This window comes from Geospiza fortis, unplaced genomic scaffold (assembly GCF_000277835.1).
Source record: "Geospiza fortis unplaced genomic scaffold, GeoFor_1.0 scaffold425, whole genome shotgun sequence".
Lineage (NCBI taxonomy): Eukaryota > Metazoa > Chordata > Aves > Passeriformes > Thraupidae > Geospiza > Geospiza fortis.
In genome coordinates, this window is record NW_005054387.1 from 2,184,058 (window position 1) to 2,203,870 (window position 19,813).

At 41.3% G+C, this 19,813-nt stretch overlaps 1 protein-coding gene across 1 annotated transcript in view; it reads left to right on the forward strand.

The window, feature by feature from the left end:
* The first annotated feature begins 279 nt into the window (after positions 1 to 279).
* The window catches only part of RPA1 (replication protein A1), a 22,424-nt gene continuing 2,890 nt past the window's right edge, over positions 280 to 19,813 (forward strand). Inside the window, exons 1-14 of the mRNA XM_014308848.2 lie at positions 280 to 345; positions 500 to 578; positions 1,091 to 1,199; positions 2,041 to 2,129; positions 6,681 to 6,764; positions 7,983 to 8,115; positions 9,097 to 9,199; positions 10,309 to 10,377; positions 10,518 to 10,710; positions 11,802 to 11,941; positions 13,544 to 13,692; positions 14,973 to 15,105; positions 16,367 to 16,543; positions 17,864 to 17,971. Of these exons, the coding sequence (XP_014164323.1) occupies positions 304 to 345; positions 500 to 578; positions 1,091 to 1,199; positions 2,041 to 2,129; positions 6,681 to 6,764; positions 7,983 to 8,115; positions 9,097 to 9,199; positions 10,309 to 10,377; positions 10,518 to 10,710; positions 11,802 to 11,941; positions 13,544 to 13,692; positions 14,973 to 15,105; positions 16,367 to 16,543; positions 17,864 to 17,971 (1,608 nt within the window). The 5' untranslated portion in view covers positions 280 to 303. The remainder of the gene's footprint in view (positions 346 to 499; positions 579 to 1,090; positions 1,200 to 2,040; positions 2,130 to 6,680; positions 6,765 to 7,982; positions 8,116 to 9,096; positions 9,200 to 10,308; positions 10,378 to 10,517; positions 10,711 to 11,801; positions 11,942 to 13,543; positions 13,693 to 14,972; positions 15,106 to 16,366; positions 16,544 to 17,863; positions 17,972 to 19,813) is intronic.

Below are 19,813 nucleotides of genomic sequence, written 5' to 3' on the forward strand. Positions count from 1 at the left end.
GGCTCGGGGTGGGCTGGGATGGGTCTGGTCATTGTCAGGGTGGGAGGTGAAAGCCGGGCCTGGGCACCGGGTCCGACCCGGTCCCGAGGGGAGAAGCAGGCCCGGAGCGGGGCCTGGTCCCGGGGGGCTGTCCTGGCCGCACCCGCGTCCCTGGCACTTCCACGGCAGTTCCTCCTCAGCTCCTTGGCCGCAGCCCTTCATGGTCTCAGACATCCGAGCTCATTGATTCTGGTTCGGTCCCTGTGGGTGGCGAGGCGTTCCGGTAACGTTTCCTGAGCGTCTCTTTCGTTTCTGCAGGCCATAATGCAAGGGGAGGTAGTCTCCAAGCCCGTGCTGCAAGTCATCGTGAGTACCGTCCCTTCCCTCGGTGGCTGCATGTGGGGTCCTGAGTGTTCAAAAAAGCCCAGTAGATAACTTGTTGTTAATGTCAGTTTCTGTTTTTGAGAAGTTTCTGAACAAGTGTGAACTGACAACCTGGGGTTTTTTTTTTTCCCTGCAGAATACACGGGCTATTGCCACAGGAACTGGGCCCCCACGTTACCGAGTGCTGATGAGTGATGGGGTGAACACTCTCTCCTGTGAGTATGACAAGCTGCAGTGAGGTTTTTCTAAGTTTGGAGATGCTAAGGGTGATAAAGTTCCTGGTCTGGTGACTGGATGCAAAGTGCTGAAATAAATATTGAGGTAGAATGTGGTTTTTCACTGGGCCACAGCTCTGAAGTGTGCAACTGCTTTTTGTCATTTAGGTGAAATCTTTGACTTTTGGAACTTTGTGAAATATAAGCAATCAACTTACTGCAGTATATAATGAAAATATAGAAACCTATACGTGTAATATTGATTTTAAAGTAATTTAGCTTAATCTTTTTCTTAGCTTTTTGATATACAATCGTTCTAGGTATTACTGCACTCTGAAGTGTGGGGAATGATTACAGCACAGTTTATGTCCAGTTTTGGTGACTTCTTAGCAGTTGCACTGTTTGTCAAGTTGGAGATCCAGTGCAATACTTGACTGGCTGGAAAAAGTGTGGCAGCCCCTTTTAAAGCTGGCAATGTGAATTATTTCAATATTTTCCTTCTGCTCCTGCAGCATTCATGTTGGCAACACAGCTGAACTCCCTGGTGGAAGAGGAACGTTTGTCAGCCCGGTGTGTTTGCCAGGTTAACAGATTCATTGTCAACAGCCTGAAAGATGGAAGGTATTTGTGATAATCCTTAAGTTCAGCCCTACAGAAAGGCAGCTGCACCAGTGGGGGCTCTGGGCTTTGTGACTAAGCAGAGGCCAAGTGCTTTTGGTTGGGATTATCTGACAATACTCAGGCTTTAAGGTGTGAGGGGAAAAGTCCACAGCACCAGTGACAGAAGAAATAAATTGCAGAATGTGACTCTAGTGGGATCAGATGTATCTGGTACAGTGATTTAGTAATATAAAGTTTCCAGTTGCAATACTCCAACTCCAGCTGGAATACTCCAAACACTTCCACAAAGCTTCCTTAAAATTATCTGCTGTTGAAAAGAAACCATAAAGGTATCTTGTTACTTAGGTGTTGTGGAATCTGATCTTTTGTTAAAATTTGAGGAAATAGGATAGGAGGAAAATTTGAGGGAATGGGATACTGCAAAATTAGAAGGGATCCAGGTGAAACTATAACAGAAAAACTGTGTATATGTCCAGCAAGGTATGAACTGAGGTTTGTATTCTTTTTATTCTGGGGAGAAGACAACAACTTTTGAAGCAGGGAATAAAAATCTGGTATGGTTTAGCTACTTCTAAAACAAAATGGTTTCCCAAGCTATTTTTGGTGCCTGTTCAGGCCTGTCCTTGATGCAGTGATATGAAGTGTCCTTGATACTGTTTCGAGCTTACTTGTCCCTCAAGAGAGGGCTTAGTTGACAGTGGAAAGCTTTTGTCTCCCAGATCCTTCATCCAAAGAATCAGCCTCTTAATGCTTGGCTTTCTCACCTGCTGCAGAGGATATCCAGAGATGGGAGTTGCAGAGGGGGTGACAGGCTTTGTTTGCTGTCTGTTCTGTGTTGTAGGAGAGTGGTGATCCTGATGGATGTGAATGTCCTGCAAACTGCTGATCAGGTTGGTGGGCCTATAGGCAATCCCCAGCCATACAATGAGGGTGAGTAGCTGTAAGTAAATACTTTTCTGTCACCTCAGAGCCTTTCAGCTTCTCTGTTTCACTTGAAAAAAGCAGGCAGACGCGTTCAGGTTTTTTTATGCCTGGAATGAGGAAGTCCAGATCTTGAAAATCCTTTTTGTTCGTGTCACACAAACTGGGGTGTGTTCCTGTTTTAATAAACTCTGCACCATGGCTGAGGCTTGTCTTTCCATGGTGTTTGGAGCATCCATCCCTTATAACCTTGACAGGTTTTTATTGTAGTGAGTGGTCTCTACCTTGAGTTCCAGTAAGTAAACGGAAGCGATTTTATGTCTCCTCATAATGAGTAATCAAATAGATTCTAATTTCTCCTGTCTGGAAAGAAACAGGAGGAGGAAGATGGAATAATGATCTGTAAAAGTCTAAGATGGCATAGAGGGGATGAATAAAGAATGATGAATCTCTCTCTTTTCTATGTTCCTTTGATGCTCTTTAGCTCTCGTGTTGTCAGGCAGTGGTTGTAAAACAAAGGCTGCACCACACCCCTAAACTGCACAGTTAAATGATGAAACTTGTGGAGGTAGGTGCCAAAAATTGGCACAGGTTCAAAAAGCAATTAGATCTGAAAGAGAAATCCATTAAAGGCTGTTAAACATAACAATACATCCTCTGCATGAATGTTAGGTGCAGGAAGCACTAAAACTTGGATTGTTCCAAGTACATAGACGGGAGACTGATATGAAAACAAGGAGAGCACAGAATTCCCTAAGCACCCATTCCTACCATGCCCAGCTGAAAAAGGACTGAAGCACTGGGTGGACCTTAATCTGACCTGCCATTAATCCCTTTGGATCTGTTATGTTGCATAAATAACTGTGTTCTTCACTTTTGTGTGCTGAGCTTGCAGGTCTCATGCAAATGGTTTTCTAAATTAAAACATTTTTCCCTCTGAGAATGTTGAAAAGTCTGATCTGCTTTTCCAATTCTGATCTTTTAAAAAGGAGGGAGAATAATAATCACTTAAAGAAAATATTTGAACAGCTCTGTCAGTGATGTATACACAGATAATGGCTGGAATTTAATAGCAAACAGCTCTTCCTGAAGATGTTTTTTTATATCCTGAGAGAAGTAGACCAATATATTTTTATTACTGAGGGACCACACATTAGTAGCAAGAGTTTTCTGTAGAACAGTTTGGACAAACAGTGGTGGAAGGTACATTGCTCTTCTGGTTAAAAATCTATTCTATTGCAAAGGCAAAGACATCTTTCTTCATTAACTTTTTCCAAGGGAATTAAGAGGGGCGTATGTTAAATGAGCCTAAAGAATCCTTTGTTCCTTTGATAGTTACTTAGCTAATTGCTGTTTAAAAAATGTGTTGACATCTCAGATTTTATGGTTTAATCCCACAGTTGCTGTAGAGACCAAGACTTTCAGAATAGCTACTGAGCAGACTGTTTTGTGCCTTTCTCCCATTTCCCTGCTTATGTGATACAAGAGCTTGTGAACTATAGTGTTTTTCAGTTATATTGTTGCTTAGAAACCACTGAGAACGTGGTATCTGACAGAATTGAGCTGAAAATATACCTTTAACTATAAATTCTGGTAAAATTACCATTACTTTGATCAAAGTTGTGTTCTTCATTTGGACTTACAAAAATACTCTGCAGTGAAGGTTTCAAATCTAAACTCTTTTGGAGATGTTACAGGTCTGTGGTCATAATATGTGTGGGCTTGCACTAGGTAAAAGATGCCAAAAGAGATGTGATGTGTATTTCATTTTAACACTGATCTTATTCTGACGACTTCATACCCTTTTATTTGATACTAAATAAAGTTTCTGATACAGAAGATGGTAATAGTTTAGATTAGGTAAGCTTAACCCAGCCTTGCTGCTCTGCAAGCTGCAAGATTTGTCATGAAGGCCTTGATGAAATGGCAGAGGTGTGTATTTCAACATGCATATTCTCTTAAGCTCCTGTATATATTAAGAAATTGTATTTTTGAGGGACACTCAGCGAATGCAAAATGAGCATCTTAAATGTACTTCATGGTTTCTGTTAAAAAAAAAAAAGTTCTGGTATTTTAAAAATTTATTTTTTAGCCCTACCTTTGATTTTCCCTGAAATACAGATCTCAGACTGCCAGACCTAGGATTAAGGAATATTCTTTCTCAGACTGTAATAGCATAGTGGGACCCAGGGGGGTGAGAAGCTGGCTTTTGGCCACTTTACATGGGAGCAGTAGGTGGTTAATCTGCCTAACAAGGAAGCTGGAGACACAATCTTCTTATTACAAATCATAAAAACTTTTCAGGCAGCCTCTCATAATAGTATTGAAAATTAAGATGGAGCAGTTCAGTTCTTGTTGAAGACTGGATGGTTGTGTTATTACTGTCGTTAATCTCATTCAAATTACTCTGATGCTGGACTTCCTTTTCACTTTGACAATGACTTGCTGCTTATGTTTAACTTCTGTCATTAATCTTTCCATGTTGAGATGTTTATGTACTTGCACATTCACTTGAACTCCTTCCTCTTGCCCTTCCCACTGCTGTGATTTAGGGGTGTGTTGTTTCAAAGTGCATTTTTTTCCCTTCTCTCCCTTCCCTGCTGCTCAGTTCTGGGGCAGGTCTTGCATCATGGCACCGTGGCAAAACCTCTTGGTGACAAATTATTGGAAGCTGAGGGTTCCTGTTACACAGTTATTGCCTTTGAGTGGGCTGGGGGGCAGCTGCAGGCAAAGGTCTTGGGTTTACCTAATCTACCACACACAGCAGAAATGTGAGCAGGTATTTCAGCTGCTTTTTTCACCTCCTGCTAATAAAAACGAGCAGCAAAAACCAGGCAGCCTCCTCGGTTTTCTGAGCACTTTAAGTGATCTGTAGGCCACCAGCCACCAAAAATCACAGTTTAGGAGTCCCTAGGCTCTGCAAGCGAGAAAATTGGAGAGATATTTCTGCTACTTCTGTATTTGAACACATGCACAGATGTGTGAATTTATTCTTACTCTGTTGAGAAACACTCGGCTGTGGGTAGGCAGCCATTAAAATGTGAATTTGTGTTTCATAACGCACACGTGTTCCAATGGATGTGGTGGTCTTTGGTTTGGTTTTCAGTGGAGTTTTTTTTTTTTAATCACAAATTCCTACAGAAAGAAACATATTTGGAACAAAAGCAATAAGGAAACCTCTTGCTGCTTCATACCCACATTCTGTTCTTCCTGAATATTCCTCCCCTGACCAGACATATTTTTCTCTTAATGTGTCTTGTTGGGCTTTTTTCCACCTTCCCTTGCACAAAATGAATTTGGCTGTGGAGTGCTGACCCTCTGAGCACCTGAGGCCACGGAGCAAGGGGGAGACCTGGCTCCTCCATCTAGTGGAACCTGCAGTAAATACACATTTTGCAGTTTGACGTCATGCTGTTGCCAGGGAGACTGTCACCAGTTCACCGATGTGACTCTACTGCGGCAACTTAGAGATTGGGGTTGGTGCAAGGACCAGGATTTTGGATTAAAAATAACCAGAGGGTTACCTCTGGAGACTCTACCACATCAGGCAACACCTCACTGGGATCTCCTTGTGTTGCTTCTGCTCCTTTCCTGTAGTTTGGTGCCATCCCTCTGTCCTGGGATTCTCTGCTTTTGTTCCTCGTGGTGCTCTCCAGGCTTGGTCTGACCTTCTTTTCTACTTTCTCTGTCCATCTTCCTCCTCACATCCCAAATCACAGGGGTTTTTCCTGCTCAGGCCTAGGTCTCCCTGTAAATCAAGACCTTAAGGATTAGTTGTGTCCAAAAGGACAAAAATGTTGGATATTTTCTCATCTAGAGGCAAATTATATTGTAAAGGAATTCAAATTTTTGAACGGTAGATTAGTCTTTTAATGGGCTTTTACTTTAGATAAGCCTGTCTGCTCTTTGCCTTGTAATTTATCATAAATTTAGAGCAGGTAAAAGTCCCGAAATCTAAAAAAATGGACACTCTTCTTACTATGGCATCACTTTGCTCCCTAAGCAATTTACTGCTGTGTGCCAAGAGGGGCCCTGGTGAATTCTGAAGTGATGGCTCCATCACCCCCACATTAAACATCTTCATATTTCAGAAATAAAATGCAGCAGGTGTTTTCTTTGTCTTGGGTTAACTTCAGATTTGACTTTACCCAGTGGATTTTTGGCCCTTTCTGAGTGATGAGACAGAATTCTCTACAGTTTTTTTTTTATCATAGCTCTTAGGTAGGAGCAGAAACTACCTGTCAGAGCAATAGCAGCTGATAAACACTGAAAAGTTGTCAAGATTACTTCAGGGCTGTCCTTTTAAATCACCATCAGCCCTGAGTTCTTTCCAAGTAGAAAGCAGTTGCTTGAGGAAAGAGATCTGACTGGAATTCCTTCATGGTAATGTTCAACAGATACCTGGCTGCTCCTGTGTCTTAAATACCTGGAGTTTAGCATGGTCTCTGTGGGTTTAATTATTTAATTTTTTTTTTTTTGCATGCAAGTCTTATTTCCTAAAAGGGTACTTTTAATTAATGTGCTCCCTACTCTATGGTCTCTTTCCATTTTAATTACCAGGACAAGGGCAACGTTCTGCAGCTCCAGCAGGAAATCCAGCAGCCAGCAAACCACAGCAGCAAAATGGCAATTTGTCTGGAGCAGGTAAGAGTCATCCTGGGCAGGAATCCTGGTGTGTGATCAGTGAGAAACTACAGCTTCAGTTTAAATAAAATCCTTTCTTTAGTGGTGTTACACAAGAAACTCTCCATTGAGGAGGAACCCATAGCTTGACAAGGTGAATTCTCTCAAGAGAACTGATTATAAAAGGGGGGAAAATTTGTCCCTTTTCTTCCCTAAGAGGAAAAAAAGCCCAAAAAACCCAACTTTATTCAGTTTGCACTGCATTCTTGAAACAGTGCTCTGTGGACACCCAAATTAGGCTGCAGTCTGGAGCTGGCCACCAATTGTGTATGTTACCAATGCTGAGATAGAGGCCAAACGTTTTTGGCAATACACTGAAATTATTTGATAGTACATCTAGAAACGTGTTTTTTTGATCAAGTCTTCAGTGAGATACTGGAAGATGCAGTCAATTTAAATGTCAGCCTGTAGACTTTTTTTTTTTAGCTAAAAAGTTGTCAATCCTAATTCTTGGTGCTGCTTTAACTTGTCTGTATTCTTTACCCCTGTGTTTAGGAAGGATTTTTAAATAGTAAAATTTTGACATTTGCTTAGAAACTTGCAGCAGAAAACAAGCTTCTCCTTCCTTGCTTAAAGCTGATCGCAAGAGTTTTTTTGCATATACATTGACAAATTTGAGTTTAGAATTACCAGTATCACTTTATGTTAAAAAGCTGTTTGTAGTGTGTTTTTCCTTAGTTGTTCCCCCAAGTGGTGTCTTGTTCTAACACTTCCCATCCCTGGAAGTGTTCAGGGCTGGGTTGGATGTGGTTCTGGGTAAGGTTGTTCATGGAAGGTGTCCCTGTCCTTGGCAAGGGGTTGGAATGAGTCCCTTCCAACCCAAACCACCCTGTAATTCTTTTATTTTAGAGGATTTACTGCTAAACAGTTGTTTGCCACTTAAACTCTGTTCAAGTGGTTGACTCTGGACGCATCTCCACTTAAGTGCAAGCACTCTAAAAGGTCTGAGAGTGTCTCTTCTGCAGCATTTTGCAGCCTAGAAAACACTTGTGACCAAGAGCAGAAACGATGCAACAAGCTCCAAGCCCCTCTGTGGTGCCCACGTGGCACAGGGTGTTCCCTGGAACTTTGTGGGGCTCCCCATGCCATGGTGGGAAAGTTCTGCACCCTGAGTTGGTTTTAACCTGATTTTTGTGTGTGAGGCTGAAATCCTCTCTGCTCTGTTGTGGCTTTTGGAAGGTCCTGCTGCTCCCAAGTACCACGCTCCCTCCAACCAGTTTGGAAAAGCGAGTGCTCCCAGTGCCCTGAAGACACCTGGGGGGTCTCAGATCAAAGTGGTGCCAATTGCCAGCTTGAATCCATACCAGTCCAAGTAAGTCCTTGTGGTTTGCCAGGCCTTGTTCATCTCACAGGCATGGAGATGAACAATAGCTCTGTTTTGATTTTCTATGTGTGAGTCTCTGTCAAATAGTTCATTGAGTTCTTTGGATTTTATTGGTTAAGTTCAAACAAACCAACCCAACAGCAACCACAAAGCCACCCAGAGAAACAAGCAGAAAACCTTCCACAGAAACACTGGTGGGCTTCGTTTTGTTTCTATGGGGGTTTGTTTTCTTGTTGTTGTTTTGGGTTTTTGTTTTTGGGTTTTGTTTTGTTTTCTGATATTTTTTCCTGTGGAGAAGGGTGTTCTTTTCTTCCTCTTTTTTATCTTTTTAAATTGCATCAACACTCTCAGCAATCTGAGATTTGCCTTGCCATTGTCTTGGTGCAGCTGCCCTGCTGAGCTTGATAGGTTTTTAATATTTTAGTTGAAAATCGATTGACTTGTCTGGGTTTTTTTTTTTCCTAAAGCAACCTTCTTTTTGGTAACTTAATGACAAAACAGCTCAGTAAGCTATTCACTTCAGCTACTGAGCTGTTGAAAAGCATGAGGATGTAATTATTTAGTGAATGACATTTTTAAGTTATGCAAACTGATTTGATTACCCAAGTTAAATGCGAATCCTATAATTGAGCTCTTGAGTTCTGGCGTGGCTTTTCAGAGCAGGCAAACTGCTGTGTGAGAAATGTACCCTAGAAGAGTAAAAGATTTGAGGCCTGCTTCTGTGCAGAAAGATTGTTCACTATTATTATCATACTGGATGTTTTTTATGGCTGCTTTGTTGCCTTCTCTACAACTTTCTGTCTTTAATGGTCTAGGCCATTAAAACAGAAAGCAAAGAGTTGCCGAGGTGCAGTGGGAAGATTCTGGCTTTTAAATAGTCACATTCCAGTTCCAAAGGTTTGCCAAGTCAGTCTCTTCTTTAAAAAGGTGCAAAGAGATGCAGAGCAGTGATTTCTTGAATGATTTCAGGTGGACCATTTGTGCTCGTGTTACCCAAAAAGGTCAGATCCGCACGTGGAGCAACTCTCGTGGGGAAGGAAAGCTCTTTTCCATAGAGCTGGTTGATGAAAGTGTAAGTGTCATATGTTGAGACAAAGATAATGTATGCCAGATGCTGATGAACCTTTCATAAAGACAGAATAGAGGAAATAAAGTGCATTTTTCGGAAATGATTTTTTTTATTACAACTGAAACTTGTATCCCTGCATTCATTAAGTTGCACATCAACGTGCCAGTTTTTATCCAGAATGAAGTCTTAAATGTGCAGCATTGCTGATTATTTTTCATCAAAGTCTATAGTGTGTGACTGGATTTTTGCAGCTTCAAAATAGAGTTGTTTATGCAAACTGACAATCTAATACTGAGGGTTGTGGTGGTTTCCTGTAGATTGAGAGTGACATCTCCTCCTGGCTGAGCTACACCTTACAAAACAGGGAGTGAGAGGAGCATTACCTCCAAGTTACAAGCTTTCAATTTTCATGAGGAAATTGGAGTACAAATTATTGTAACACTGAGAAATTTCCTTTGTGGTTTGTTTGGGGAATGGTATCTGGTTAATCTAACTGAACTTGCAGTTTGTCAAACCTCTTATCAAATTACAGTCTTCTGTCGTGAAAACAAACGAGATTCTGCTAGATTACATTGACTGTAAAATGTGAGGTTAATAATGTAACATGTTGTCACCAGGCATTTGTTTTCTCTGCATAGTGTCTATATTCTTTCTTTTTTTTTTTAAACAGTGTTTATATCTAGTGAGGGTATAATTGTTATTAATTCTTACTTATAGACATATCTGAGTGGGAGCCATCACAATATACTGTGTGCTAACTTGTGGAGCTGTGGGGTGTATTTGAATTTTATTTCATCACTGCTAGTTTTACTGGCATTTTCAGAGGTGTCTCTATGATGGATGCAGTTCTTATACATTTTATTCTGAAGCTGTAGATGTACTAATGAGACTTGAATATGAGGTTTGATTGTCAGGTGTAGAATATGTCATTTTAGCTCTAACTACAGATGTGAAGAGAATGTTGTTTGTTTCTCACACGCCTGGAGCTACCCTGGCAGACCCCACTGTCTCTGCAGGGCTGCTACCACTTAACATTGCAAAGATTTTTTTTTTTTTTTAATCTTTTTCCATGCCAAATTTCACTTCTGACCAGCTCCCCTATTTTCCTGCAGGGTGAGATTAGAGCTACTGCATTCAACGATCAAGCAGACAAGTTCTTTCCACTCATTGAATTGAACAAGGTATGGTAGCTTTGTGCTTTCTTAGACTGACAGGAGCTGGAAAAGAGGAACTTGAGCCTAGCAAGGATTTTTAAAGGTGAACACAATCTATTTTCCCTCACTACTGATAATACCCCCTGTTTCATTGCTTTCTCCTGTAGGTATATTATTTTACCAAAGGCAATTTGAAGACTGCTAACAAGCAATATACAGCTGTTAAGAATGACTATGAGATTACATTCACTAATGAGACTTCAGTTGTGCCCTGTGATGATGCCCAGCATCTTCCATCTGTTCAGTTTGATTTTGTATCCATCTCTGACTTGGAGAACACGCCCAAAGACTCGATTGTTGGTCAGTCAAAGTGGAAAAATGGCAAATTTTAAAGCTTTGAAGTTTGATTTTTGTGTCCTGAATTCTGGGCAGGTAGTGAGCATAGGATGTTTCGAGTGTTGTGATCTCTTAATTGAAGTCATCCAGTGATGGTTGCCATTAAAAATTCCTCAGGCAATTTTCCTGTTAAGATGATTTTGCCTGTTTTCTAACAATATATAACAATTATTCTTCAAACTTGTGCTTCAAACTGAAGACAGTAGGCGATAGTTGTTTATTGTACTGTGATCGCTGTTTTCCACAGAAAAAGGCTGAAAGAAAAAATGCCCTTGCTCAGCATGCGTGCATTTCATACCTTCTGTGGTCTTGCTTTCTTTCACTATCTAATTATCTCTGTAGTGATTTTGGCATCATTCATTGCATCCAAGTCCAAGTTGCATGACTGTTTTGGCTTGCTTTATGAAGTATTGGAGGTTTGTTTTTCTGTAATTCGTTGGGCAGAGTACTCCGGAAAAAAATCAGAGGCTTGGGTGGGGGCGAGGGTTCTCAGGTTTCAGAGGCACAAGATGCCTGTGATTCAGAGACATTCAGCTGGGAATTTTAAAGGTAGATGGGTAACATTAAAAGTGGTGTATTTTTAGGGACTGCACAGGGGATTGCTTTAGCTCTTAGCACCTGAGCATGCAGACTTGTTAAAGTTGCAACTTATAATTGCAGAGTTATGTGGAAGCACGAGCCAGTTGTTTCATTGTGTTACAGTCACTTTGAAGGCTCTTGCTTGTGCTTTAACAGCAAGTGTGTTACATGATCAGGACTGAAGTCCTTTGACAGAATGTGATGGGAAAAGATAGTACAATGCCTTGATCTCTCTAATGTGGTGAGGCTTGCATTCATGAATATCTTAATGACTGCGTCAACAAAATTAAAGCACTGAAGAGTTCTGTAGTGGAACATTCCTACCATAATACACTTAATTTCCATATCAGATTTCATTTCAATAGGGAGCTGGGATGCAAGGTAAAAATCTGACAGTAGGTTTGAGTTCTTCTCTTGTGATCTTGTGTTCTCCAATTGTGACCCTTGAATAACTCTAAATTGTAACTGTTTCTCAGATGTAATTGGAATTTGCAAGAGCTACGAAGATGTCACTAAAATTACAGTGAAAGCTAACAATAGGGAGGTTTCAAAGAGGAACGTGCATCTGATGGATACATCAGGGAAACTGGTGACAGCTACACTGTGGGGAAATGAGGTATGTGCTCTCTTACCTGCTCTTGACAAAGCTTCCTTGGTGTAAGGCTAGGAAGTGCTGTTGTCACCTGAGATGGGCACAGCACTGCCACAGTCCTGGGTGTCCAAGGATCAGGGGCCGAGAGAAGGTGAAAGACTGTCTGCTTGCATTCAGGTGTGATGTTCTTAACCTTTCCCTGACAAACTGCTGACATGATCTGACTAATGTGTTCTGAACAACTGCAGACATTATGTCTCAAGCCAAAATACTGAAAGTAACGGGCTCCTGGTTTAGGAAAGGGTGTGAGCTGCAGTTTGATGATGGAAACGCCTGGTGGCTATGGCTGTCTCAGATAAGATGAATTTTATTTGTAGGTGGGATACATATTACCCCTAATGAGCAGGTTGAGAGGCTCTGTCTCAGACTGGGAGTTTAAAGCATCAGAGCCTTGGAAGTGAAAGTTTGAACAGTTGCAGTAAACTGTTTCCTTATCTTTTTAACAGGCTACTTTGTTTTCCACTGTTGTTATAGATACTTAGGGATTTATGTGGCAGTCTATAAAATGGGAGTGATCCTGCCAGCTTGACAGTGATGCTTTATGGCTAAATGATCAAGTGCACTGATACTGTAGGTACCTAAACACCATTAACCATCTGCTGATATAGATGAAGTAAACTGAAGTTCAGTATTGCAAAACCTTAAGATTGAACTAGGTTATAATAGGAGAGACTACTGGCATACAATTCCTGGCATAACTCTTCCAACAGAGATCAGGGTCTGCATTTTGCAAAGTTAAATCTGTTTGCTTGCTTGTAGAATAGAAATATCAATAAGCATTGAGGGGGAGTGATGTATGGCTTGCAGCTGGCACAGTTAGGATCAGAATCTGTGTGTCCTTTACAGCAGTCACTGCCATGACTGCTGGGATGTGTGTTCTATTCTTTTTGCATCTCATGGGTACAGTAAGTGCTACTGCAACTCCAGCTCATTTGTTATCTTTAAGTACATGATCCTCCCCTTGCTTGCTGAGTGGTGTGGGGTCCATAAAATCTATACCTTTCAAACCCTCTCTCATGCCATGAGGTTCTTTGTTAGTGTCAGTCTACTCAGGTGATGGCAGTTGAACAGCATTAGAGCAGCTTTATGACATAAAAAACAGAAGATGGAAAGTTGAGTAAAAATGTTTGGTCAGCATAGCTGCACTTTTGTGTAAGTGGTAGTAAGATGGACATGATTGGCTCAGTGGAGCTGAGTGAGTTGTTTCATCTCTTGAGGAGTCTGATATGAACAATTAATTTTGTTTGCATTCCCATAACACATCTCCCTTCCTAAAATCCTGCTGTAAAGCTGCTGACAGAGGGGACCAGTCCTTTCTAACAAACCTGTGGTGTGATTTAAGGATTCTCTGGTTCCCCGGGAAACAGGGTATTAGGATTGCACAGAAAATTGTCACCTACCTTTGCTTAAACTCCTAATGACACTATTCAAACCCTTACCTTTTAGATACAGTGGGGCAGTTTGATTCAGGTTTGGTCTCTTGTCATGATCTGTGAATTATGACCACAAGTTCAGAGCCTTTCCTGTAACGTGCTGCTGCTGCTCTCTGGTTTTTCACACATGCAGGCTGAACAGTTTGATGGTTCCAGACAACCCGTGATTGCCATCAAAGGAGCCCGTGTCTCTGACTTTGGTGGCAGAAGCCTGTCTGTCCTGTCCTCCAGCACAGTTGTCATCAACCCTGATAGCCCAGAGGCTTTCAAGCTCCGAGGATGGTAGGAATGTGTTTATGTTGCTTTGTTTCAACCTCCTGCAGAGTATTTGTTTTATTTTGTTTCTCTGTACTTGAGCAGTGTGTGCAGCACTGAGGTAAGGTGGCAGAGGCTGTGGCTTCCAGGACTGCAGAAGCTTCTCTGGCTTGCAAGCCCTAGAGCCTGGAAGGCTGTCCTTCTTAAGTTGTTCAATTCAAAAAACTTTTAATTCCATGACAGACCTTGGAAAATTGAAATCGGGCTAGTGCATGCTGACCCAAAGCCTTGGAAGGCAGCATGAAATCAGGCTTGACCAGCTCTACTTTCTGAGGCTTGATCTGAGAGAATGGTATTTTTTTTCCACAGGCTTTTCCATTGTGTGGAATCTGATACACGCTCAGTTAGTGTGGAGGGACTGTTTGACATCTCTCAGTGTCTAGTTCTTGCCAGATATTTTTCAGATAGCAAAATAACTCTTTTATTGTCAGCAAAACAAAGCGATTTCATTGTTGTTTCTCCTGCAAGTAGCTGTTAAATTGTCTGTTGTAAGTATGAATGTGGTGAGATGTGGTGTGTGTGTGTGAAGAGGGTTAAGTGCCAACAGCATCAGACTTGTGAATCCTGAGTCTTCAGATTCCAGTTACATCACCCAAATGTGGATGAAATAAATGGCATCCTCCATTTGTCATTGAGCTCTCCCATACTTCAGAGGCTTGTTGGAGATAAAATTGATTGTGGGTCTGAGCTATTACTGTCACGCTTTAATTAAGCTCAATCTTGGAGCCTCGTTGGTGTGTTTGTGAAATCACAAAGCCCATCACAACGGGAATGCAGTGCAACCTTTTGCTGAAGAGCTGTGCTTTCTGATTTAAACAGAGGAAGCATAATCTTTTCAATGCTATTTTGCTTTTCCTTTCGAAGCTGCTGCGAAGATAATGGTACCATGTAATTTAATTTTAATTATGGAAATATCTTGATGCCCTTAAATCTTGTTATCTGCCAGCTTCTAGGAAGTGTGCAGTGCGTGGTTTGACCACTAGCTGGCAAACAAATTGCAGTTATATAGAACAAAGCTGTCCTCCTTTTGTGGGTTTATAAAATACTGTGCTAATTAAGTCAGACTATTAACTTATTCTGAAATGCTATTTTTGTTTGCAATATACACATATTACTGTAATTGTTTCCTTTGCAATCATTGATAAAAAATCCCTCATGTATCGAGCACATGAAAATAAACGTAAGCTTTTGATAACACTGTGTGGTCTGCTCTCCAAAAATAGAAGTGCACATCTCTGTGGTTGCAGGTTTGACTCCGAGGGGCAGCTTCTGGAATGTACCTCCATCTCTGATGTGAGGGGTGGGCCAGCAGCTGGAGCAAATACCAACTGGAAAACTTTGTTTGAAGCCAAATCTGAGAACTTGGGACAAGGAGATAAGGTAAGGCATGGCCACTCAGTGCAAGCTTTGTGTATTGGGGAAAAAATAAAAAGCAAGGCTTTGTGCAGATATTCTTCTTATTGAAGCAATCAAAGTGTTGAGCAGTAGGTGTTTACTGTCTTGGAATTTATGCTATTAATTAATATTATTGTTTTTCAAATAAATCCAAGCTTGTTGCTGATGTTGCAACATGATACTTTGTTTGCAAGAGAATTCTAAGCCTTGTGTAAATGAAGGGAGGATGTTTTTACCCCAAAGATGTTCAAAGAGACAGCACAGAGTGTTCTAGGAGAAACAGGTGCATTAGGAGGAAGTGGTTTTCAAGGGTGCACGCTTGGTCAATAGAAAAGCTGGTAATAAACCCCAGATCCTTGCTTTTCATTCCAAAAACCTCTCTAGGCTTATGCTGTTTTTTTTTTTTTTTGGTGGGTTTTTTGGGGTTTTATTTTGTTTGGGGTTTTTTGTTTGGTTGTTTTGTTTTGTGGGGTTATTTTGGTTTTTGGGGTTTTTTGTCTCAGACTTAAATGCTAAGCTGTTTGGGATATACAAGAGCTTCTGGAAAAAAAACTTAAAAATCATAGGATGGTTTGGGTTGGAAGGGACCTTAATGATCACCTCTTTCCAAGCCCCTTATCATGGGCAGGGATGCCACCCCTTAGATATGGTTGCTCAGGATCCCATCCAGCCTGGCTCTGAACACTTTCTCTTTACCTGAAATTCAGCTATTTTCTGTGACAATTTTTGCCCATGTTTCTTAAGCAACCTCTATTTTTCTGCTGAAAGACTTGACCGTGGTCTTAAACCATTATGATGATTATTTTAGTATGGTGAGTGGGTATTTTGTTCTGTAGGCTATAGTTTAATCAAATGCTTATCTGTAACACTACACAATAGGCTTTCTGTTTTTTGTATTGGTTCCTGAAAGAAGCGTAGGAAAGTGCAGAATCTTAATCCTGTGAAAAAGTGCAGATTTGAACAGACACAATGGAGAATCAAATATGCTTTATCTAAAGAAGACCTAGCAATTGGAGTTTCCTGCAATGGAAACACAAAATAATCTTGCTGTAGGGGCTTTATTAACATAATGGAAGCCTAAAAATTATTGCAACAGAGGGGTTGATTTACAGTTTCCCAGTAATCCATAGCTGTTAAGCTTTCTAATCCTAAATATCCAAGTATGGTTGCCTTGCTTTTGTAGTTAATTCAGAATGGGGAAAACATTGAGTATTTTGAGGCTAATGTTGCACACTCACTCTCGCAGGCAGATTATTTTAGCTGTGTGGGCACCATTGTACATCTGCGCAAAGAGAACTGCATGTACCAGGCATGTCCCTCTCAGGATTGCAACAAGAAAGTGATAGACCAGCAGAACGGACTTTACCGCTGCGAGAAGTGCGACCGCGAATTCCCCAACTTCAAGTACCGCCTGATGCTCCTGGTGAGTACCCGGATCACATTTCAGGGCGGTTCCTGCCACGTTCCCAGCACAATCCAAGCAGGAAATCTTTTGAGGCTGCTGTTTGTCTGTCTGCGCTGCACCCTGTGAGTTACAGGGTGTTGAGCTGCTTTGTGTGCTGTTACCTGAGCGAGGGATGTTTCATTGAGCTGATTAGCAGTTTGTTTTCCTAGTGCTCCAATTAAAAGCTTTTCTCTTTGCCAAAAAGTTGCTGCTAGCTCAGTTGGTTCTGGTTTCCGAGTGTACTATGCAGTGCAGAATACAGATGGCCCCCGCCTCTTCAGTAGTGAAGATAAACTGAAGTAAAATGGCATTTCTGGAGAGCAGTAATTGCACTTTTACAGCTGCTACCTATATTTAGTACAGTTTTTTTTTTGGTAGGTATTGTTCTGCCTCGTGCTTTAATGGAGTCTGCTTTAGAAAGTTGTCTGGGGATTATTATTGTGATGCCCACTTACACCATAGGCGTTGAACTTTCTCCTGATTTACATTATGAATTAGAGTTGTATCTGCTTTTTAGAAATGCTCTGCCAGGTGGGCATGCAGAGAGAAGGGAACTATCCCTGCAGCCTCCTTAAAACACAAACTGCTTCTGAATAATTTTTATCAGATAACTTCTAGGAATACATGAACTGCTTTACATAGCAGAGTCATTCTTGTAGAATATAAAGAGGATGCTGAGGATACACTCAAGGCCTTCAGAGCAGTGTCTCCCATTTCCTCATTCCTAATTGCCAAAGCAGCCAGGAAATGCATGTGAGGCTGGAAATTGATCTTTTAACTAAACCAATCTAAACCAATCTTTTAATTGATCTTTTAACTTTTAACTATCTTTGAGTGTTTTGATAGTTTCCTCGTAACACAACATAATGTTCCACGAATTTATGCTCAAGTACTCAGGTGTGTGCAAAGTGAATTCAGTTTGCAGAGTTGCTGCTTGTCCCCCTTGGTGGTTGTTGTTCTGGGATACCTGTTCCTGCTCATCAATGGCAGCAGGAACACAGCTGAGCATCCATCAGTGTTTTCCTGCTATGATCTTGTTGGCCTTTCCCTGTGGTTCAATCTACTGCCAATGTTAACTTGAGTTAAGTTATGGACATTCTGTGGAGCTTAAAAAAGGTAGGAAGTCACTGCTTTCCACCCACAGTGATTGAAAGGACACACAGGTCAGGCTCTGAGAGTTAACTGGAAATTTAAAACTCTCTATAGCTTTGAGATATTTTTTTCTTTTGTGTTGTCTTCCTTCTGGAGGAAAAGGCAACTGGATGAAATAACCTTTTGGGTTTTGTTGTCGTATTCTAGGTGACCATTGCAGACTGTCTGGAATATCAGTGGGTGACTTGTTTTCAAGACACAGCAGAATTCATTCTTGGCCAAAATGCTGCTTTCCTGGGAGAACTGAAGGAAAAGGTCAGTCAATTAGCTTGTTGTATTTTTACTGTTTGCCTTGAAGTTGAACTATGTTTCATTCATCCTCTATTGGGCTGCCCTCAGATTTCTTGGGGGTTTTTTTGATCCTTCTGGTAAGGAAATATTCTTGTAATGTTTTGAAGGCAGCTCTGGCAAAGATGTAAGGTTTATGTGGAGCACCAGTGCTGATCCACCAGAGAGCATGGTCTGATATTTGTGTGTGAGCGTACAGCAAATGTGGCAAAGGCATTGGGGCATGTTCATGTACTTGCTGTGGGAATTAACAACATAGAAAATACATAAAATAATGCCATATGAAAGAAAGGGATATTCTGTTTCATTTGTCAAGGATTTGATTTGCCCTTTCTCTGGGTTATAGGCCGGCTCAGCTCAGCCCAAGGTTGTCCTCCAGATGTTGGCCTTCAGTATCTTTTACAAGTTCACAAATCATTGCTTCTCCGTAGCCTGAAGTTCTTGGCAGGGACTTGTTTACTCTCCTCAGGATTATTTTCCACAGGCCATCTGCCTGAAGAGCAGAGATTTGCCTGCTTTCCCCCATAGTTTGCTCCCACAGTCAGTCTGTCTCCCCCTGAGCTCTTTTGGCTGCTGAAAGCTGCAGATCAGCCTGTCCTCATCACCTGGACCTGCAGAGGCAGCTGCTCACTCCAGGGTTGTGCCACAGCCTTTGGGGGACTGACAGCTTTAACAGTGTTGGCTCCTGTTGAAAACACAGCCTGTTTTATCATTGTACCTAGACTGGAAGAATCTGCAAAAAAAAAAAAAACCTAGTTTAGCAATGAGTGCTGACAACATTACCCCTAATGTGTTCCAAAAATTTGTTTACAAAATCAAAAAGTTCTAGAACACTTTGTATGTATCTTTGTTAAGTAGGCAGGAAGCTTTTTGAACTGATGTGTGTGAGCCCACTTTTGAAGGCTCTTTTTTTCCCCCACCAAATATCATCAGAATTTTGTGGGTCTCGCGAAAGCCACAATTTTTAAAACAGGTCATTGGCAGAGGTGCTGAATTGATCTTTCTGTGCAGATTAGAACAATTTTTAAGGTTTTAAGTCATTAGACACTAACAGGCAGTATTATCTTCCCTTTTGTCACTCTGTGCTTTTCTGCTGCCTTTGTCTTTCTTCCAACCAAAATAATCTTTTCCTGTTTTTTTTTTTTTTAACTTGTGCACTGTATAAAAACTGTGTGGCTTTGTTTTGTTTTTAAATGATGATGTGGAATGCATGATAAGTTCTTGAATTGCATATGAGCCTTGCTGTGCTCCCAGGCTAAGGCTGGTTGATTCCAGGGCTCCACAGATATCCCAGTTGTTGGTTAACCCCTTCCTTGGCTGTGGGAGGGAAATGAAGCAGGAGGCATTGTTGAGGCTGTTGCCTTGAGACACTGTTGTAAACCTCTGTTTCTGCAAAGCAGGGCTATTTTTCCTGTAATATGGAATGATTTTTGGAGATTTTTCTGCACTCTGGCTGTCAGAGGTGAAGGGTACAAAGGTTGTGGTGTGGGATGCTGAGTTTTTGTGGTATTACAAAGGCTGGCCACCTCTGTTCTGTAGGAAGATGTCTAGCTGGGGGGATTCTAATTAGATGTGCTTGCACTTTTGCATTTCCATTTTCAGACATTCTTAACCTGTCAATATTTTCTTATTTCAGCCATGCTTAATCTCTGCTAGAGTTTAAACAAAATTTCTTAGTGGCTTTTAATGCTGAAGATACCTGGGTGGGGAAGGAGAGCCAGCAGATCCTATGTACCAGTACAAACATGTAATGTCTTTTGAAGAGCTGCCTAATGGAAATGGCTGAGGATAGAAAATGGAACAGAAAAT